This window comes from Catharus ustulatus, chromosome Z (assembly GCF_009819885.2).
Source record: "Catharus ustulatus isolate bCatUst1 chromosome Z, bCatUst1.pri.v2, whole genome shotgun sequence".
NCBI classification, from domain to species: Eukaryota; Metazoa; Chordata; class Aves; order Passeriformes; family Turdidae; genus Catharus; species Catharus ustulatus.
This window is the reverse complement of record NC_046262.2, coordinates 47563028-47586532: the sequence shown is the minus strand read 5'-3', so window position 1 is coordinate 47586532 and position 23505 is coordinate 47563028. Positions and strand designations below refer to the sequence as shown.

The 23505-nt window shown below is 39.8% G+C and overlaps 1 protein-coding gene across 1 annotated transcript in view; it reads right to left on the bottom strand.

Moving 5' to 3' along the window:
• Positions 1–12680: 12680 nt before the first annotated feature.
• Positions 12681–23505, bottom strand: part of TRPM6 (transient receptor potential cation channel subfamily M member 6) — a 62384-nt gene continuing 51559 nt past the window's right edge. The window contains exons 28-30 of the mRNA XM_033084609.1: positions 21142–21193; positions 16804–16910; positions 12681–15907 (exon numbers count right to left, since the gene is read on the bottom strand). Of these exons, the coding sequence (XP_032940500.1) occupies positions 15792–15907; positions 16804–16910; positions 21142–21193 (275 nt within the window). The 3' untranslated portion in view covers positions 12681–15791. The remainder of the gene's footprint in view (positions 15908–16803; positions 16911–21141; positions 21194–23505) is intronic.

Here is a 23505-nt window from a genome sequence, read left to right as displayed (position 1 = left end):
TAACCTCTTCCTGATGCTCCTCATAGCTTTCTCCAGTACATGGACATTTGGAATAACCTATGGCGACTCCAGTCGCTGTGTGCTGGTGTTCAGATGTCCATAGCAAGTTTAGGTGCACAACATCCATATTTAATATGAATGTGTGGAATTTTGGGTTTATGAAAGTAAACAGATTGGACACTATCAGTGATTTAGAAATAATTGCTGTGATTTGCCTTCAAAATCTTCACAACAGTAACTGCATTATGGAACTTAAGAGAGTACTTCCATGATCAGTAGATTCAACCCAGTCCTAATAAAGTGTCATGTAACATATTTCCAGTCCCACTAATTAATCAATAGCAGATTTGAGCAAATGTTGAGTTACTTTGGAGTTTCCTCAGACTAATAAAAGGAGCCTTATCAGAGGGCTTTAAAAATTGCATCCTCTATTCTGGTGGTTTTGTTGTATTTTGGCATTCAAAAATGCCTTCAACTATAAACACAGCATCACTAAAATTGCAGTTGTAGTCGATCAGCTTTGTGTGGTTCCTCTAAATGACTCAGTGATTGACACAGGCAAGATTTAGTATCTCCTTTGATGCTTTGTGACACGCATGTAACACTATAAAGTTTTAGCAAATATGAGTTGGTATCTCCTCTTACCTCACATTTATTGCTGGATATAAATCCTATATATGGTCTCATTTGCACTTCCATTCAGGCAGATACATTTCCCTAACGATTTTAATACCTGGACCTTAACCTACAGTTTGCAGGCTGACAAATAAAACAAAGCCCTCATCATCTCTCACAGAGATTTTCTGGGAAAGATCTGTTTTTAGCTTGCACTGTGTCCAGAGAGGTACCCTCTTAGAGTGTATAGTGTCCTTGCAGATGATCCAATGAGCCAGTGAGCAGTAGTTCTACTGAAAACCGGGGCATAATAACTGGTCCCTGCAGGTCCAAACAATGGCCTCTTCAGACCACAACATCTGTGGAGGAAGCTGATGCCTCTGTTAAAAGCCTTCAGTCTGAGAATGTTCAAGTCATAATAATGACTCTGAAGCTACTGTTCTGCTTCCTATTCATCGCATTTCCTAGATTCTTTCCAAGTCATTGAGTCAGAAGCAGATAACATGAGAGGGCACTGGAAAACAGCTAGGAAATAAGGTAGGCAACACAGTATCTGGGAAGCTGCAGCTAATTTGGCCTCCCAGTTGCAGGATGGACAGTTTCACTGACCAACACTGATTTATTTGCCTTTCACTGCTGGGAAAAGAAAACTCTCCTCCCACTGCACCTTCATTAGAGGGGAGCAATTGCCTCCAAATTTAATGCAGTCCATATTCAAGTCTGCCTGGAGAAAGGAGGGAATAGGGTCTTTAGGATGACGCTATTTTTTGGGGGATGGGGGGGCAGGGGGCAGGAGGTGAAATCCCAGCCTTTTTTAGGAATAAGCTTACAATTAGTAAAGAAATAAATATGTCTGGATGACTACCACCTTCAAAAGCCTTGCAAGAAAATAGGTTGCATTCATAGTGGTATTAATCATGTTCAATCTATTTCCCCTCTCACTGCAAATCAGTGCAGTTTTCAGCTAACAAGAATGGGTGCCCTACTTGAGCAGACAAACCCAGGTAGAAGAGGCACTTAGCATGGCATTACCATCATTACATCCCAAGGTTAAAGGCAATGAAACTCCAGGAGCAGCAAAGTCAAATCAGTTCAATTGTATGATTGTTCATACTCATGAAGTGGTGAGGCTGGCAGGGGATCAAGCATAAAACTTAGGACTTTCCAGAGGAGCTCCTTTGAGGTAATTCATTGCCCTCTACAGTAGCTTAAATCAGAAGGGCTAGAATGGTCACAGTGAATGTGGCTCCTGACATTTCTAAAGAGCAATATTAGTGATAGCCAGCTGCTAGGCCACATGTCAAAGATGCATTAAGAGCACTTGATTTTAATCTAACTCGTTCCCAAGAAACAGAATGGATTTGGCTTTGAGCAATGCGATAAAAGATAGATTGTGATTAATGAAACACGTTAACTTAACCACATAAGTTGACTCCCACTTCCTTTTCTCCAGTATTTTTGCTGTCCAAAAGCAGTTCTTTTGCTTACCAGCCTTACAAGGGATATGTAAATTGCTAATTATCAATCTGTGAGCCATTAAAGAAGTTGCTTTCACTTTCTCAGCTTGAAAACCAAGGGGGAAGGATAATAGGTTTGGTAAAGAGAGCTGTTCAGATAATGGAGAAATTCAAAGAAAAGCTATCATAGAGTCAGCATGGGAGCTCAGTGCCATAATACTTTTACTAACCTGACTTCTACATGTATGTAGGCAGGACTGAGATAAACGAAAAAGAGTCTCTTTCATGGGATGTTCCAATTCAGCATGGCCTAGGAAGAGGTAGAAGTATATTTTTTCCTTTTGCCTAATCATTTGAACAGAGGGCACTGTGCTGGACGTAACTAGTTAGGGTCTGCATTTTTGGACTTCACTAGGTAATGAAGTAGAGTGTATGGAACTGCAAATTTCAAAATAGAAAAATAAATAGAATACAGTATCTAATAAATGATGCATATATATAACAAGAAGTGATCATCTGGAGTTCTGTCCCCATTACATGGATTCAAAGAGCATTGTGCATAGGAAACATTTTTGCATAAGCTTGAGCTTGGAAAATTGAAGAGACTGACAATATCTAGAACAGGCTTCATGCAGTTCCATAAGCCATTTTGCAATCTGTAGGGAAGTTCTGATCTTCTAAGGAGAGGAAAGGAGTGTGATAATTCCAAACATCAAGAATTACTGAGAGGCAGTTGCTAAGCTGTGACAGTGAGAGGGCCTGGAGGGTACTACCAAAATCAAGAAGGCTGTCAAAATCTCAGTTCTTCTGTGACTTCTGGTTGGATTCAAACTGCAGGCATGTCCTTACAGGGCATCTAAACTTGCCTTAACTATTGTGTGTGAATCCTCAGCTTCAGGCATGCTCTAGTAACAGTAGTTCTGAAAAAGAGAAGAAAATAGACTTTTCACACTTACCAGCTGCTTTTAAAGGGGATTTATTTTGTGTATTATCCATCACATTTCAGAGTTCACTAGCCAAGCAACAAACTTCAGCTGCTCCAAAAAAAAACATGCCTCTCTCTCTAGGCCCATTTGAAGACTGCTGCAGTAATCTGAAAAATACAAGTACTCAATTCATTAAGCTATTACAGAATTTTTGTCACCACATCAAAAAACTTATTTCAGCATGTCCCTGTATGAAACAGTAGACTTACAGGATAAGAAGGGTTTGGGTTCAGGTGCAGTTAGCTGTGCTTCCTAATGTTGCAGGGCTGGAAATAAAACCTCTTGATGATTCTCCTTCCCACACACTTCACTTTCTTAATATTTCTTTTTTTTTTTTTTTTTGGTCTTTTCCTCAAGGTACAGGAAGTATTGTTAAAAGTAGCTGATTTTACAATATCTTAATTGGAAAGCTGGCACCAGCACAATCTATAATTTCTTCTTCTTCATGGACCCTGTATTATATAATTGGATGTCACTTCTGTAGCCTTGATCTACATTTTCTGAGAAGGGAGTCAGGATCTCTTTGTAAACTCTTACTTCCCTTTCCACAGTTTTTCTTTCCACAAGCTCTTGGGTCACGGACTCTCTTGTTATACCTAGACAGGTAGGTGGATTAATCTGTGAAGAAGGGTTTTGTACTCAAATGTATCAAAACAGAGGTGCCAAATTTGAAGTTTATAATCTAATTTCCTAATCTAACATAACAGAGTCTCCAAAAAAAATTGTGACAGGAATTTTTGTCTGTTTTTTTGTTTCTTTTTTCTTTTATTTTTTTCTGTGCCATTGAGTCTGCTATTTATAAGAAAACAAAAAAGAATCTAAACTCATGTTGTTGGAGTAACTGATTGTGTAAATAGTACTGGGTGGATGTGGTGCCAAGAAGATATAGGATATGAGATTTGTAAAAAAAAGTAATCCAGTTTTCTCATGGTTCATGTTCAGTGTCACATATTTGGAAACTAGGTGAAACTGTTGTGCAAGCTCTGTGCCTGACCCTAAAAAAAAACAGAAAAAAAAGGGTTAGCACTCAAATAGAGGTCAAATGAAGAGGTTAAGCTTTGCCAGATGCTATTAATATCAATATCAGTATAATTTTCTGATTGAAAATGCAGGGTTTTACCCTCTGTATTATTTCAATATAGAGGTGGCTGCTTAGCTTGTCTATGTTTCCAGAACAGAGATACCAGCAGAAGACAATCTAATCCTACCATAAATGTCTGAGTGTAGCAATTGCCTCTCAGCATTGAAATGCAACCTGTGATGAAGAGTACGACAGATTTTTAATATTTTTCAGCAGCAAACAGAGGGCACTATTCATTACTCCTACTTTACATGCATAAAGAGCCCAGTTTGATCCTTAAGTCTTATTTACAAAAATTTTAGAGTAGGAAAGATAAAAAAGTAAAGCAATGAGATGTCGCAAACAAGCATGAAATTATTGAAGTATGGGCACTACACTGTTTATTATTGGCATGTTTGTGTAATTAATTAAAGCCAGTTCCCTGGAGAGTGAAGGTTACCCTCATGCTTTGAAAGGAACTATGTGTGCTGCTCCTTTAAGATTTAAGTGGTCTGTAGTGTTTTAAAACCCATCTGAAAGATTAAACCCCACTCAAGCTGCCCCCATTCTCCTGATCTTTCTGATGAAGGAGGAACACTAGGAGAGATTATAAATTGGAACAACAATTTACTGAAAATCACAGTACCCACAGCAGTACTAATAGCAAAAAAACCCAACAACAGTGTACAAAAAAGAGAGGGTGTTTTATCCTGAAAAGCATGTTCGCCACACAGCTTTGCTCCCTGTCTCACCATTACAAAAATGAAAAGAAAATAAAAGAACAACAAAAAAACCACCCTAACGAATTACTAGGACAAAACTACCCTTAGGAGCTTAGATTATCTGTGCCATGCTGCCCACTGTTTTCTCCAGCCTACTGTGCTCAGCTGTGTTCAGCAGTGTCCACTCAGCTGCTTTCCTCCAGCTGGGTATTTGGGCTACTCCGTGGCTCTCCTGGTCTGGTGTCCCTCTCCCAGTGCTGAGGGCAGTCCGAGTTCTCCCAGCAGGTCTCTGCAGTTTGCAGCAGCAGTGCCTGGGGCTCTCCAGGGCTGGCACAGGACATTCCCACTGCAGCTCTCCTGGAGCAGCAGGGCTCTCTCCTGGCGCCCAGCAGGAAAGTGGTTTTGGCCCTGGTCCCACCCTCTCCAGAGTGAGCCAGGAAAAATGGCAAACTTTCAGTTCCTGGCCCTGTCTGTCTTGCCAAAACTACACCACCAGCAATGATGTGGGTGGTATTGAACAGACAGTACTAGAAGATTCTCCCCGTTTTTTTCCTGTAGCCAGGACAGGATTTGACAAAAAGAAAGTCATGTAGGTGGGCTGCCAGGGGTAAGGATTCTGTTTGAGATACACAATTCCATAAAGGAAAGAGAATGTTTGATATTTGCTAAAGTAAAGCATTCATTCCTGTGTTGTTTTGTATTTTGGTGACACTTGGGACATGGAATAGAGGAATTTTCTTTTCTATAGTAGATGATTCTCTGTTTTACAGGACCCAATGGGTCATTCTGCCACTGCCCCTGAGAGACAGTTTAGGTTTAGTTTGTTCAAGAAAACAGTAACAAACAATGTTGTTGTAATGGGAGTTATAGCACTTTTGACAGGTATTGATGGGTAGATAGCCATCCCAGTGAAACAGCTGAAAGAATTTTCAAGGGAGAGCTCAACAGAGACCAAGGAAATCATGCTGCCTGCTCCTGTTGAGACCTGGACACCAAGAATACTGAATTTATAAAATACAAAGATGTGTTACAGAAACCAGAGAGGAAGAATAAACCTACAATTACTGAGACTCTGCCTATCCAAGAAAAAGATAAGAAGACTGAAAAGGTGGAGTAATGGTCATAAAAAGTAAGAAATCAGTAAGTAATAGAAGATGGAATAGTAATTAATGAAGAGAGCTGCATAACCTGTAAGCCAATGAACACCAATTCCTTTGTTTGTTAAAATGTATAAACAGTTAAATGTTTTGATAACTGATGTACGTGTTTTGTGGAGTGATTCCCATGTACCCAAGCTTTGAATAATGTCAACTTTCTAATCTAAAAAACTGGTGAGAGAGTTCATTTTCTTGGTTTTGGGGAAAAGATTCGTGCTGTCATGGTTTAAACCAGCAACTGAACCCCACAGAATCACTCACTCATTCCCCCACCAGTAGAATGAGGGAGAGAATCAGAAGTTAGAAAGCTTATGGCTTGAAATAGGGACCATTTAATGGGGAAAGCATAAGCCACATATTTAAGCAAAGCAAAACAAGGAATTAATGTGCTACTTCCCACGGGAAGGTAGGTCACACTCAGGAAAGCAGGGCTCCATCACAGGTAACAGTGACTTGGGAAGATGTCATAGCTCCAAACCTCCTGCCCTTTTTCTTTTTTCCACCTCCACTTTGTGTACTGAGTGTAATGTCATGTGGAATGGAAAATCCCTATGGTCAATAGGGGTCACTAGTCTCATCTGTGTCTCATCCCAACTTCCTGTGCGCCTTACTAGCCAGTATGACAGTCCAAGAAGCAGAAAAGGCTCTGCATAAGCCCTGCTTAGCAACGACAAAAACATCTCCATATTATCAACACTGTGTTCAGAACATACCCAAAACAAAGCCCCATACTAGCCACTCTGAAGAAAATTGAGCTAAATAGGACCAAAATCAGCACATATACCCAGTAGGAATACTCTCTTTCGCTTTCTTCTTAATACAAATATATATACAAATATGGGAAATATATATACAAATGCAGGAAAGAAAACTACACCAATTTACCAGTCAGAGGTTCTCTTGGTTTAAATGTTGTCCATGTTTCATTGGCCCAAAATACTGTCCTCACTTTGACATACCATAGACCTTTGCAGAAAACCACTGTCTTTTTTTGTTGTTCAGGTGTTGTTGGAATTCAGCTGTAGCTTCAGTTTGCCTTAGGTCCCAGCCCAGCCACTTCTCACATCCCTGTGGAAGTACATGAGTTGGGATCTAGAGCTGTTAGGAAATGTGTTAAAATTAAAGTTAAATTAGAGATAGACAGCAATCACAGTTGGGCAAAAGTGTGCTCTTAGCCAGTTAATGAGGGATAACAAATCGGGATAAGCAGATAATGAGTCTGCTGTTTGACAGATGCAGACAGGATGGAAAAGAAAGACCAGGAGCTAAGGGAGCTAAGGGAGACAAAGGCAAAGTCCTGTGCATGGAATGGATGGACTTAACTCCATGCAGCTGTACAGGCTGGAGGCCAGCTGGATTAGAAGCAGCTTTGCAGAAAATGATCTGATGTTTTTAGTGAGAAAAAGGATCTGTGATTCTACTTTTCAGTCTAAAAACAAGAATAGTCCTGGGTGTCGTTTGGTCTGCAATGACTATCTGAGGCCAATGAGAAATGTAATTAGTAGCACAAAGGTCATTGAAGGCTCATTCCCACTGCCTGACCAGTGGTGATCTAAGGTCAAACTCAGAAACAATAATATGTACAAGAAGTCATGTAAGGCCAATCATAATCCCTATTTTTTGCCTAGCATCTGAATTCTAGTCAATCCAGTGAATTTCACTGGGGTAGTCTGAGGTTCACCTGATTATCAATTCAATATGAAAATATCCTACATATTTTCTCCTGGATCATCTGGCATGAATTTGATATACAGAAAACAAGGGAATCATTTGAAATTAACAAAGTCCTTGTATGCTGCACAGAAGTCAATTGAAGTGAATCTGAGATCCATTCAGATCACTAGAGGTAATTTCCGGCTTTTGCAGCCTGAGCCAATTGACATCAACACGAGAGCCACTTACCTGTTTGGAGGTGTTATAATCCAATTAGTGAGAGATGACTTTGCTCAAATTGAGGTGCAAGCTAGACCAAATGCTGTTTTAACAACACTGACTTTGTAATATTGAGTGAACAGGGGAAAGAGCAAAAGGGAGAGAGAGGGAAGTAGAGAGACAGTGCAAGCAGAATATAAGTAACCACCTGTGGATCCAGCAGTGCCCCACTAGTCCATCTTCACCCTCAGCTTCTCAGTGGTGGAGCAGGGGACCTGGTTTGGTCTTCTGTTGGTATGATCTGTGCAGGAAGGGATGCTGGGTGTGAAAGGTCTGGCAAGGATTGTCAAATCTATTCACTATTTACACATTTTAGCAAACAAATTAATCCTTATTGACTGCAAGCTACACAGTTCTCGTATTAAATAGCATTCTCTCTTCTAGTGATTAAATTATTCCCTTGTTTCTTATGCTAATTAGTCCATATGCTCAGTCTTTCGCTTCTTTTTCTTCTCTTGAGTGAGTGGGTTTCTTGGATTGGTGCTGGTTGCAGATACCTCTGCAGGAATTACCTTTCACCCAGCTGGAGTTGATTCAGCACAGTTGTTGAGTTGGCTTCATTATTTCTTCCTTATCTTGGGAGATTGACAAAAGTCTTGTGACCTGTTAATTCCATATTTTTTGTATCCAGTGTCAGTGATACATCCTTCTTCTCAAGCTTTGTTGACCTTCCCCTAGGACTTAACACCTAGACAACAGTACCACATTTATACAGTCCCATTCCAGGATCCACAGAGGCATATCTGGGGAGCTGTGGTGATGGTTGCAGATGGCATACATGATCTTTGCTTAATCAGTGACATGATCAGGTATGAGCGGTTGCTTTTTTTCACACAGTCTGTCGCTGTAATGAAAATTTGTCTGGATGCATTAATCAGGATGTGCTACTGCCAGGCCTGCAAGTAGCACCTTTCTGTCACAAATTCCTTCTTTCTGTGGCCTTAACAGTGCTTGAGATAGGTAACTGCTCTTTAACTTCCAAGAGGAGGTCACTTAGGCAAATTATTAGCCCCATTTCCAGCCCCGTTTGCCTTTCCAGCTAAGAGGCAATTGGAAATCAACTTGTAGCACAGTTAGAGGCTCCAAATATCATTTGAGATGAACATGAAGTCCAAGTACAGTAATTTCACTAATACAAGCCGCACAGACTATAAGCCGCATCTCTGGGTGTTGGCAAACATTTCGTTCTTTGTCTATAAATAAGCCGCACCCAATTATAAGCCACTCTGTCGTTCGCAGCGAGGACCCGCATGCAACAAAGTTGCCAAATAGTAACAGAATCACGGCAAGGCAGGGTTTACCGGCTCAGCTCGGGCTGTGAGGGCTCAGCCCACTCAGGGCTGCCGACGGGGCCAGGTGGCCCAGCTCGGCGCTGCCTCTCGGCAGGGCCGCTCAGGGCCGGCCGCCACCATCACTGGGCTCATTCGCCCCGGCCCGGCGCCCGCCGGCACCTGCGGTGGTGGTGGGAGGCGGGGATGGAGCCCCCCCGCTCCCGCAGCGGCAGGAGGGGACGGGAGCCCGCTGGCACCCATGGCGGCGGCGGCAGGAGGGGATGGGAGTCCTCCCGCTCCCACTGCGGCAGGCAGGAGGAAGCCCCCTGTCTCCCTTCCGAGCCACGGGGCTGTCAGGAGAGAGCTCCCCGCCTTCCCCCGAGCCACGGGGATGGCAGAGGAGAGCCCCCTGCCTCCCTCCCGAGCCACGGGGCTGGCAGCATGGAGCCCCAGCCTCTCTCAGGCTGCGGGAGAGGAAGGAAGGGGGAAGCTCCCCTGTCTCCCTCCCCCTCCTGCACTGCCAGCAGGCGTGCCAGCTCCACCCGCTGCACAACAGAGTAACCAATGTGTAACAATTACGTATACCCGGGTTTTACTGGCTGGTGCTCTGCTCAGCACCTGGGTTTCCACTCCAGGGGTTGGAAATGTCAGAAAATTATTCACATATTAGCCGCTCCTGAGTGTAAGTCGCATTTCCGGTGTGGGAGCAAAATTTTGGTCAAAATGGTGCAGCTTGTATTCGTGAAATTACTGTAACTGCTTGGAGTCAGTAGAGGCTAAATGAGAATCAAATAACTGACCTATGATCACTTACCAGAAAGGTTATTTGAGATCAACTTGCAGGCTAAATAACTTCTGTAGGGTCAACTGAGGTGAACCCGAGGGGTCATTTAACCTGGGGTTATAAATAGGGCTTGTCTGGCACCATCATGAGACATGGGTGTACGAAAGGCATTGTTTGAGGGCAGCTAGGCTCTTGTTGGGAGCCTAGGATCATCTGAGGTCAACCTGACCTAAAGAGACCTTGACAGACTTGACACGCACTTGACCTTCACAGAGGTCCTTTAAAGTCACCACTCCTCTCCTTTGGAGGAGGGACAAATATTTGAAGTTTGTTTGGTATCCAGTTTAGCAGTCAGGATTCATTTGAGGTCAGTCAGAGAGCCTGTTAGTGTTCATGTGAGCTCAGTGCAGCCTTTGGTCAGTACCCAGAAGTCCTTCAAGGTAAACCTCAGATCCAATTAACTGTTTGGTTTGTCATTTGACATCAACCTGCCCCTAATTTGGTGCCAATAGGTCAATCACAATTCCTGACTCCTGTCTGAGGTCATCTGAGTTCTATCGAAGATGCAGCTCTCACTGCAGGGTCATCTAAGGTCAACTCTCACAGTTATGGCACAAGTAAATTCAAGTAAACATGAGTTTAAATAACTTACGGGAGTCATTGTTACGTCCAGTTGGCTTCCTTTTCGAGCCCCAAGGCTCAAATGGTGATCTCACCTTGGGACAATATGATAGCTGGTGATCTTCTTGGGGTTGTCCAAGGTCAATGCCTGGGGCCAGCTTTACACACAGTAAATTGCCTGGGGTCCTTGTTTTCACCCAACAAGTTATTTGGAGTCCTTTTCAGAACAAATTAACTTGTAGATGTGTCATCTGATATCAACTTTAATTCCGGTTAGCTACACCAAGTAATCATTGAGGGTCAGCCTGGGCTCCTTTAATGCACAGAGGTCTCCTGAGGTTAATCTAGACCACATTTCCTTACAGTCACTTGAGGCCAACGTTATATCCATTTAGTAGAGCAAGAGAAATGTGTGGCTGTTCCTAACTGACCACCCTGGACCTCTCTTGCTCTCCTTGATCAGTTGCTGACCTGACTTTCCTGCTCAGACATTTTCAGAGGGCATATAAACACTTCAGAGGTCAAAGCAGGGGTCCTCTGAGGAGAACCAGTACTTTTTTCATCATCAGGTGAGACTTCTGTTGAATCCAGGCCACCCTGAGTACACTGTGTAAAGGTGTTTGATGACATATTACTGCCTCAAGCTACAGACCACAGAAACAAGATGACATTGGCTGTATCTTGTGGGACAAGAGTCCTGTCAGGAAAAACACTGGAAAGGATCAGAAGCTAGAGAATGCTCTCTGTGCCTTCCCTCCTCTTCCTCATCTCTCTCTTCTCGTCTGTCATCTCCTCCTCCCTTCTGCCAGCCATGCATAGGTTGGGCTACCTGCAAAGTGTCAAACCTAAATCATATTATTTTCAATGGCAACCTGAGAAATTGAAGGTTTTAGCCATTTACCTAAATCTTTCACACCAAAAACACAGCCAGACTTCCTTTAGGCAGCAAAGTTACTTCTTTCCTGCAGAACTTTTCCCTGATTTTTCTTCTTGAACCTTAAGCACTTTGTCATGACTGAATATTAACATCAAAATGTACCCAGGGTATTTTAAAACAGTGGTTTGTTTTCTGTTCTGCAAACAGAACCAGTGCCGTGGAAGCAAATGGACAGAGCACCATGACTGTTCACACACTCTTCAATACCAAAGAGGAAAATAGGTTTTGCCTAGATTTAGTTTTAAATTTTTCTTCCCCAGGAGTAGTTACCATTAATTGGGAGATCAAACTGTCGTCTGGGATAAGTCAAGATATGACAAAGTCAGTAAGAAAGCTGAAAAGCATAAAAATCTTGTAAATGATCTAGCAATAAGGTAGGCACTGACTACTCTGGTATGACCACATTGGCCCAGGCCAATGCAGACACCTTTTTCTTTATCTCTGCAAACAGCTTTTCAGCAAAAAGTGACTGGCATCAGCATCCTAAGAATGAAAAACAGATATAAAAGGTAGCAGATTTGATAATTCAGTGCTGTTCATTTATGTCAGCTCCTTGTTTACACATGAGGCTGTATAGGCTTTTGACATCAGAGAACTAAAATTATACTAAAAAATAAGACTGTCATATTAAAGCAATGATATCTATTTTTCTAAAACCTACAGCACTGAATGGGTTTACCAGTTTTCTAAGAATTTAGTACACATCTCAACTAAAAAAAAGATAAATCCAGAGTTTATTGAACAACTAATAATTAAATTATCTACTTTATTCTTTTGTAAAATTAGATTTTGGTTTATGAGACAGATGTAGAGGTATTCTTTCTGTAAGTATATTGCCACAAGAGTAGAAACTAATGCTACTACAGAACTAAAACAAAAGAGGAGCTGGAAACCATGTGATAAATATAGAATAGATGTTTATCACTTTGAGATTAAAAATTAAAATAACTGCATTATTCTCTGTATGTTGCTTTCACCTGTTTCCCTTAGTGCTCGGAAACGTTATTTCATTTTACACCTATCAAGAACAGAAACATTGTGAAAATGTTCTTTTATTCTATAGAAATAATATGAAATAGACTGACAAAACCACAACAAATACAAATTAATTTCTAGAAAATGCATGTGTAATATCCCTTTTGATTTTATTGCATTAACAATAAATGAGTAACTCCAAATACACCACAATTATGAATAAAAGAGGAAAAAAAAAAAAAGGCCTTCCTGAGTATGAGGTTTTAAATCTCTGAGTATTTTTCAAGCTACATGTAGCAGATGCCACAAAACCATTTTGCTGTGGATAATCTCAACTGAATTGCTAAGTAAGCTTCTTTTAAGCTCCTATTAAAAAGTGAGCTTATAAATACTCTGGTGGATTTTTTGTTTTGTTTTGTTCTTTCAAAACTTTACTGCCTGACTTATTTGAACAAAATAAACAGGGCTTTTTTTTTCCTGAACCCACCATAATTATAAAAGAAATCCCTGTATGTACTTTTCAGCACAAACAGACATTGAAACTAATAATCAGAAACCCCTACGATTTGGTTTGAAAAACGATTTTTCTTCCACTCTAGTTATCAAGCAGTTAAAGAAAGAACCTGACTTCCACATCTTTCATTTCACATGAACCCAAATTTTAGTGTGAATGGAGCTTACTGCTGTCCCCATTAAAGGCTTTTAGTTTGGTTTTTTTATGTGTTCAGTAGGCATGTTCTTCAATCCAAGATCAGTATTTCAAAAACAAAAGATAATTTAAAGAATGTACAGAATTTGTAGTAAGAAAGACACCAAGATCTCAAAAGAAATAATTATTTTGAAAAATCATTTTCAATATAATTTATTACTGAACCGTGAAAAGGAAGGGGAGGAAGGTCTTTAATCAAATATTTAAATTTGCAGTTTAGTGAAATGTGAATCAGCGCTCCCAAAAAATGCAAAAATAAAGGTGAGGCATAATTTATCAACCAGCAGAATTACTGGACTTTTTCAACTTAGGGTCTCTGCATATGGAAAAATTAGTGCAAGGATAAACATATACAGAGGAACCATTAGAACTGCCTCTTTTTCTTGTTTCATCCACTTCATATTTCACACTGAAAAAAATTAAATACAAAATTACAAAATTAAGTAAACTGCATTTTAACACAGATTAGTATCTTGCAAGGATCCCCAATTTCATACTGTAATGTAGTATTTACCTTGACAGATGCTGACAAGAAGGAATAAGATTAATCTACACTGAGCTAGCTCTACATCATAAGAATTTTCACAAATGTTGCTATGAATGCAGGAACCACACACTCTTGCAGGCAACAGAAGCATTTCTTGACAGAAAAGATCATCTGAAAAATTATTTGTGCATACCTTCAAAATTTGTAAGGAAATGAAAGGTGCTCAGGCCCAGCCTGGTCTAGAATTAATTTCATTTGCATAATATATATGTATTCTGAATTTATGGCAACATTTGAGGAAAACAACACTATCAGGGCAGAAGTTACTTTGACTTTAAAGACATATTTATGTGTCATTTAACTTAACTGAAAGATCTTTCTTTAAAGTATATTTGTATTTATGTAAGAACATATCTCCCTAAAGACAGATTTTAAAATTATAACCACAGGAAGTAGAATTATTACTTTACAGGCACATGGACCAGAGTTCACCCTCAGTCTGCGGAGATGCAGTCAAACTACCTCTTTCACAGACAAGCTAAGTTTTCTGGTATATTGACTGCCTTCCAGAAAAAAAGAGGCAAAGGAAACCACACATTTTGCAAAATGAGAAGTATAATCTGATGGGGAAAAATATGGAGGGGTTCTATCAAATTATGTTAAAAAGAAAAAAAAAAACAATAGGAACCTCTTCTGAATGCTCTCAGAAACTGAGGGCATCTCAGCAAAACATTGTCTAGGTTATTATTCCAATGATTGTTTACAATGCTAATTACTTCAACATCAATATCGTAATCAATATAAAAACTGGGAACATGTAACTTCCAAATCCTATGTATATGCAGACACTTACTAAATATACCAAATAAATCACAGATCGTAATAGAAAGCCCACTTACACCTTAAAATTTACTGTCAGCTGTAGTGGAAACATGGTTTTTTTTGTTTTTTTTTTAATTTAAGTATAAAGTTTTCTAATGACTGACAGACATTTCAACAATAGTTTTTTTTTTACTGAACACCAAAATACAAAGTTCCTTCAATAGTGTGACCACATTAGAACACCAGTTGTGTTGGAAATACTTCTGCTGAAAACTTCTTTTCAGTTTTTATTCTACAAAAATCATGTTGCAAAGATTGATTTTGTTTTTTTCTGATCTTCAACTGTAATCAGAGAACATCAAGAGAAACAAATGTGGATACTACCTGATAAAATTGCACCACTGTTAGACAAAATCCTACATTCAGCCTGGCTTTGACAAGTTAAATACCAAATGGAATAGTATTCTTTGTGACTTCTAAAATGTTTCTTCTAATTGCATATTTAAAATGTTCAGAAGCTAAAATATTATAAAGACAGACAAGTCCTAAAAGTCAAATGACATTCATATGTTTGTATTAATATCCAGAATAACAGAATCTCTAACTTCATTGACTCAAAATGAGAAAAATCAATGCTTGTGGGTCTAATAATCTGCCCTTAATTGAGCAACTTTTTCATGGTATGTGAAAATAATTGAAGGTAAATTTTTCAGTCTGTCATGACTATCTTTTAAACCAAAAATTCATTACTCATACATTCTTGGTTTTTCTCTGCATCAAAATCAATAATAAAGAGAAAGCAGTATTTCTGCAATTTCCTGGAGAGGCTTTTATGGGGCTCTGAGGGCTGAGTGGGCTCTGACTGAAAATTGATTATTTGCATGTGTACACATTCATTTATTTACTAAAATGCAGAAAAAACAAAAATCACTACCACTTGGAAATAAACTTGTCACAGTCATTTTCCTAACAAAATACAATTTGGAACCATGATCCACATTCTTTTTAAAAAGGCACTGACAGGTAAGTGGTGACCTTCTCCTGGTAATTCATTAATCTGTACAAGAAGGGCCAGCACAAGAGCATGGAAGGAGAGTAAATAAAGCTAATTTTTTTCATGCCATGTCTGTAGGGTCTAGCCAGGGCAGACAGATGCTGCACTCAGTCACCTGTATTTTGTGATTTTGGACAAATTCTTGGCAGTGATAAAGGACAGGTTTTGAAGCATAAAAACACATGGGCTCTCTGCTTCACAGCTATGGGTCATACTCAGAGGGCTCATCTGCATCATCAGGTTCTTTGGTGCTTGTTTCCATTTCTATTCTGAAGGCTGGACCAGCAGTTTCCAATGTGTAGTCACTTCTTCTCAAATCTGTGGCAAGAAAACACATTCAATAATGCAGCCAAGTAAATGTTTGACAAGCACAAACATTTTGAGCAATGTTCAACCCAATAACTGATGGCAATTCGTTTGATGTTTCCAGGAGGAAGAAAATCTGGGGCCACGCAAATAAGAACCAGGGGGTTGAGAGGCCTGGGGAACTCAATGGTGTGAGGCCATACAAATGAACCTTCCCTGATTGTATTAATTCAGCTGATTTTCCCCTCTATTATCTCCAACTGACACAGATAAAAATAATCAAACCAGTAACACTGCAGTTTCTGTTTCAGAATCAAACAGCAATTATTACTCCATGGAGCCAATGAAGGGAAGAAGCTTTCTGTACAGAAAAAATCAGTGACTGAAAAGTCATCCAGAAAGTAATCTATTTTGGCTTTCAGTCTTTAAAATTTGCCATACATCAAACAGAAGCACATCCTACCAAATATAAAGTGCACAAGAAACAATCCAACTAAGCTTAAGTAGGGGCTGCAGCAGCACCAGAAAAGTACCAGTGAATTTTTCCACATCTAATGTACTGCAAACTTTCTATTGTTACTCTTTCTTATTCTAAAAATTATTGCAGATGCTATCTGTAGTGTTGACCCTGGGAAAATGGGCTCCCATTTAGCAAAAAAAGGGAAAGTATTCAATAGGAAGAAGCATTCATGCTGAATGCCAACACTGGGCTGATGAGCTCCCTCTCTTACATGGATGTTAGGCGAAAGATCAGTATTCTCATATCTACCTTTGAACAGGAAGACTGTGCCTACCAGAGTCCTTCAGCTCAACAGAATTTCAGTCTTTGTCTTTATAGCACATCAACTTTACTTTGTTGCACTTACAAAGTTATACATAGATTAAAAATTAATCATTACTTTGCTTACCGGGAAGTTTCAGCTTTCTGCAGCAAGAATTACAACGATGCTTTGCAATGAAGTTTCTTATTGCATCTTCTCCTAGGTTTGCTGGTCCAAATACCATCTTTCTAGACCTGAAAGAAATATTCTTTAAAAATCAATGAATCTAAAATGAAACATTTATAGGGGAGGGAGATTATGCCATTTTTAATTTTTTTTTTTAAGTCAGTTAGCCCTTTTTATCAAGACAATCAAAGGTTCATACACAGTACAAGTTTCTTAGATATGAGACAAGAAAACTGCCAGCTCCAGTAAAATATTACCCCACATATATCCCACACTACCTTTCTTTTTCTCTAAAGGCAGACAGGATAGACCCATCAGTCCCTGCTAAAACACTCAAAGGAAATCTGGGCACAGTGACATTTTGATGACACTTGCCATAATCTGCTGATTCTGCTGCAGCCACCACTCATTTTCACCAAGCAGATAGTTTGGTTCCAGTTTTGATGGTGGGCAAGTGAGAACAAAACAGAGCTAACAAGGATTTCTTTTATGTTCAGTTAAAACCAGAAAGGCGAAGTCTAGCAAACCCTAGTCACAAAAACATGCAGCATAGAAAAGGAAAAAAAAATAAAACCCCAAAACCCACAGTTATGCCGCTGACAAGCAAGGTTTTAAAATGTGTTTCTTAGTCCTGTACTCATTTCCATGTGTCTGTTCTCTGACCAACTCATCAGTGCTGCTAGGGGATCCATTTGTGGACGTGTACTGCATATTGTGAAAGAAACTGCCACAATTGCAAACCACCTATATCCACACACATATTAGGAGTACCACATAATTACAACAGATTCTTAAGGCAGTTGGAATGATATACTATATTTTAGTATACCTGCACCTTTACTCTCAAGAATTTGGCAGTCTAGACACTGTGGAATGCATCACACAAGAAACACTTCCAAAGAAACTTTACAAGTGCTACTGTTTTATTTTAATGATATACAGAGTGGAAACAGCACATTTTAAAATATGAAACCAATTACAGCTCTGAGAAGCTATAGAAAAATATTTTAATTCACTCAAATCTATCTGTAATTCAAAACTATATTCTCTCTAAGGAAAGAAGTGTTCAAACATGAAACTTTTCCTTTCACACAAGACAACAGCAGTGATTAGCCAAAACTACTATACAAAATTTAGTGTCTTTCTAATTTCGTGCAGACCCTGGAGGTAACGTTTCCCCTGGATCCTCTGAAGGATTCATCTAATCATCTTTTAATGCAAATTAATACATCAAAGAAGAGAAGTGAATTATCAATCAAGGGTCATATACGCACTTTAAATAACATGATGCTCTATAGCCTTTTCTATCCTTTGCTAGAATCTGATGGAATGCCTTAGAAATAGAATGTACTTAAGTATTTGCTTGAAAAGGTACAGGAACTTAGGAAGACTTTGCTAATTTCAAGGCCACACAACCACTCTGATACTTTCTCTAATCCAACTATTACTCCGTGCAAGGGGAAGCAAGTAAGACAGAATGACATTATCACACTGCTTGAAATAAAAATATATACTCTCTGTAATTTATATGAAGTAACCTTTCCTCTCTACCCAGTACTGTTCAAGAGGAATACCGCATTTAAATTTGGAAAACTATTTCAAGGAATCTGGGGATTAATTGGAAATCATCATTAGCCTACAAACCATAGCATGTGAAGATTAGGGGGTAGTTTAACATGAAAAAAAGATTGAAGGAGAAGAATTTTTATCACTGTGATGTCAGTAGGCAGCACCAGAAAGACACATTTCAATTAAAAAAAACCTAGGAAAAATCTTTCAGGCAGTGATAATATCAAACTATTGGAAACAGGTGCTCTTGTGAATGTATCAGTTCTTGTCAGTTTCAAAATCATAACACTCTTTCTCTCATCTCTAAATCTGGACTTAATATCCCTGAAAACTTTACCTTCATTAGCTTTGTTGTGGCCTTGCCATGTAGTATGTGTTACAAAAAGCACCCAGAGTGTTGCCTTTGAGGCAATTCTTCTCGATGTTTGGGCAGGACAGAAGTCTGCAAGCACTGTTTTAAAAGCCTACTTCTGTGCCTCAATTACATCTGTTTTAAAGGAAATCTTCTATGAATGTCATACCTGTACCATTTTATCACTTCATACATTCTATGCAGTGCACGTGGCCAGATCTTACACAGATTTGCATCAGCTCAGGATCTGTCTGAGATGTCACAGCATTTGGCATACTTTCCAAACAGATCTATTATATTTGTCTTGATCTGGATGTAAAACCAAGACATAAAGCACTTTCACAGACCTGGAGTTCACACTTTGCATTGCAAAGTCTTTTCCAAAACACAATGTGAAATGCATGAAATAAAAGACTTACATGACACATGACAGGATAGTGACATGAGCCAATAAATTGATGGAGTTAAAAAAGGAAAATATAAATAATTGAGCTATAAGTAAAGCTAAAATTTCAATCAACCCCATCAGTCAGGTGCCATCTATTTTTATTCTAGTTTTCCAAGAGAACATGAGCTCAAAGTATCTTTTGAGACAGGTTTTGATCTTATCTAAGTGTCTTACCTACGAAAGAAAACTTAGAGCACATCTTGCCTCTATCAGAAATGTTTCTTGTGTGAGCAAATGAAGGTTAGAGCAAAGACAGTGCTTTTACATTGTAATTCCTATTACTTTTTTAGAAAGTGTTTCTTAGAATTGGGTATCTGCTTACAGAAAACACCACCGTATCACTGCTTTATTCCTTTAGGACCCGAAATCAAACAATATTGTTTCACTAATTGCTGTTCTGAAGATTTCCCTGAATATAAGAAAATCAAGATGTGTTTGATTAATTAATCAACACTTGCTGTCTAACTAGGTCTAATTCTTTTGCAGATGACAACAAAAACTTTTAAAAATAAGATCTGTATGATCAAATTTTATCAATCAATTTTTAAAAAATATATAATAGCAAAAACAATAGAGAAGAACACTAATAAAAACAAACTTCATGATCATAATGAAGGTAAAATATTATCCTTATTTTAAAGAAGATAAGCTGGCTTGTCTTGTGAACTGCTTCAGCCAGTGCCTCTTTACTGTTTATAGAAATAACTGTTAGTGTTTATGTGACTGCTGATATAAAAAAATCTTCTTGAGCAGTAGCAAATCAGAATTTCATATATCTGTAGTAACACCTTCAAATTATTTGCTGAAATCTAGAGCACAACTACATGATTGACCTCTCTGCATCTTTAACTTGAGCTCTCTATGTGGTTCTGTCATGAACCTATGGCCTAATTAGCACAAAGATTTTATCATTGAGAAGTGCTCAGCATATCTTTGCTCTTATTTCTTTGTTGTTTCAAAATAAATATTATATGTACATCTACAGTTGTAATTATAGATTAAGGCAGTTATTTATTACTTATCATTTTGAAATATTAATTATGGTCCCAGAACTAAGAACTTGCTTATAAAATTACCTTGTATTTCCAAGCTGTAGGCATGTCATCTGATACTTCTACAGTTATTTGTCCTTTTTATTACATTAGACTAATTACATTTTCATTTTCCTACCTTCCAATAATGAGACTTCCCTTCAATCAAATGGCATGAGCTGAGCAAGGGGCAGTCAAGATAAGCACCAGATAAGGGAGGGGCAGGCATGTCAGAGCAGATCTGGAGAGGTGTGTGGGTTCAGGAAGAATAGCAGAGCTGTAGGGGAGCAGGCATCAACACCACTGCTTCTGCTCTTACTGCAGGAAACTCCATTGAAGAGCAGAGTCACAGAACAGGAGATCACCCATGGTTCTGATTCTGAAATTTGACTCACAAAGGCAGACAGATATTTCCATGTGTCTAGTCTATCCAGTTTTTGGAAGTTTTCACTCATGATTTACCATCTTCATATCAGGACTCTGCAATCATGCTGCATGCCTAAATGCAATGTAAAAACCTACAGGAGAGGTTAAAGAGCCCTCTCTTCATCCACTTAAGTCATTGTGCCCCTGTATACTCCATGAAAAAATAGGGGGAACTGGACTGCCACATTTGTACCCTCTGTACAAATCTGTGACGATACTGCTCATAGCACAGCAATGCAGTCTCTCCTACCTTTCATACACCTCTTACCACATGTTGAGAGCTGGGACACTTAAAGCCCTCCAAAGCACAGGAGAAGACATAGTCTCTCTACTGGCATCATACTCTCATTTAACCCAAGCGTCATGTGAAAAAAGAAATTTAAAAATTCCCCCATAAAATGTGGAAAACCATCCTAAATATACAGACTGCTGGCACAATGTCTGGAATTAATGATAATTTCAACCAAACCTACTTTTTTTCTTCAGGTTTAATCACAGATGGATCTGTAAGGTTTTCCCCAACACCTACAACAAATAAACATTGTGTGTGTTACAAAGGAAGGTAGTCATGATTTCATAATCTGGCACTTAACAGAAGATGTAATTAACCATTTTCTTGGTACATCATAAAGTGCCATAGTTAAAGTGGTCATGAGCTAGAATAAAAATGCTGTGAGTATAAAAGTCTGTAAAATACTGGCAATATAGTTCTTACTACACTTCTGACTTCAACTGCTTTGAAGTTAATTTATATGTAGATGGAAAGTGTATGCAAGTGCAATAAGTATTATATTGAAACTCAACTAAAATATGACCAACCAAAATATTGTTATTTTACTTGGAGTAAGGGTACTAATCAGATATGGACCTTACCAATATGAATAGACCTACTTTTAGACACACGTTCTCTTCAAGGTAACAAACACAAGAAGCCACAACTTCATGATGTGCAAATATTTGGATCTATTATTCCTTTCTCTGTTTGGGTGGCCAAGGAAGCATATTAAAGAAATAATTACATTATGATACCTGAATGCTGATACCTGTGTTGCAGTTTTCACCAAACTGATCAAAGTATACTACTTTCACGAATACCACCTTTTCTTATATCTGACAAAATCACTGTGCTTTTACACTAATAAAAAATCTATGGTCATATGACCATGTGACATGCAATTATCTTTATTTCAACATGGTAAATTTATGTTCTGCAAACATAAACAAAAATATCCTAGAGAAAGCATAATGCAACTGAAATACCCTCAGATTGCAATGTAGGCCATTTCAGTTGATGTAAATTAGGCAAAATGTGTGTGTGTATATATATATATATATATATATATATATATATATATGTATGTGTGTGTGTGTGTGTGTGTGTGTGTATGTGGGGATGGCCCCAGTATTAAATAGTAGATTTTCATCTGGATTTATTCTACTAGAATTCTGAGGAGAGCAGCCCTTGCACTTTTCCAGATTAGAGAATCAAACAAGAGGCCAAAACTAGAGCTGATCTCAGTTTGTTTAAGATGAAAACTGAGATTTACATAGATGTTTATAGTCTCCATTTTTGAGCCAACACAGTTGCTCCGGAACTGTGAGAGTTATGTAATAAACCTGAGCAAATTTCATACAAATTCTCATAGGCTATAGCAAAGACACACTTATTCTTTCTGTATTACTTTTCTTTTTATGTATAACTAAAGCAAATCAAGGCTGGGATGGAATCATAGGCTTATTTTGCATAATAAGTATGTCTTATTGCAACTTACAGCTTATGTAAATATGTTACATCTCTGGCTACCATAGACTTTTCCCTTAACAGAAATGAAAAGCTATAGTGTTTATACTGTTTGATGGGTGATGTTCATCTGAACATTATCAACTGTTTTATCTCCTCAAAATATGCCATCTTCCCACTTACATATGTACAGTAAAATGATCACATGCTCTTTGAAGGAGTCACTAGACTTTGTGAATAGCATTCAGGCTTACAGCTTACAGTAATTTCACGAATACAAGCCGCAGCAATTTGACAAAAATTTTGGTGGAAACCCGGAAGTGCGGCTAATAGTCGGGTGCGGCTAATATATTAATAATTTTCTGACATTTACAACCCCAGACGTGCCAGCCAGAGTGCCGAGCCAAGCACCGGCCAGTAAAAGCCGGCTTTTCGCAATTGTTACAGTGTTACCGTGTTGCCCTGGCTCCCTGCAGGCAGCACGGGGGGCGGGGAGAGAGGCGGGAGAGCTCTCTTTCCTCCTCTGCTGCAGCCCAGGGGGGGGGGGGGGGGGGGGGGGCGCCGCCATTGCCGGGGCCCGGGAGCCGACGGGGGGGGGGCGCCGCCATTGCCGCGGCTCTGGGAGCCGACGGGAGCCCTGCGCAGCCATTGCCGCGGCCCGGGGAGGGGGGGGGAAGTGCGCGCCACCATTGCCGCGTCTCGGGGAGGACGCGGCGGGAGCCCCGCGCCGCCATTGCCGCGGCTCGGGGAGGAGGCGGGGTGCTTTGTCCGCGCCCGCCGCCGGCGCCACGGGCGTGGGAAAGCTCCGTCCCCGCCCGCCGCCGCTGCTGTAGGAGCGGGAGAAGCTCCGTCCCTGCCTGCCACCGCGGGGCAGCGCTGACCCGGGGTGACCGAACCCAGTGGCAGCGGCGGCCAGCCCCGAGCGGCAGCACCGGGCTGGGCCACCTGGCCCCGTCAGCGGCCCCTAGCGGGCCGAGCCTGCACAGCCTTAGCTCAGCCAGTAAACCCCGCCCTCCCGCGGTTCTGTTACTAATGGCACGCCGGTCCTCGCTGCGAACGACAGAGCGGCTTATATTCGTGTGCGGCTTATCTATGG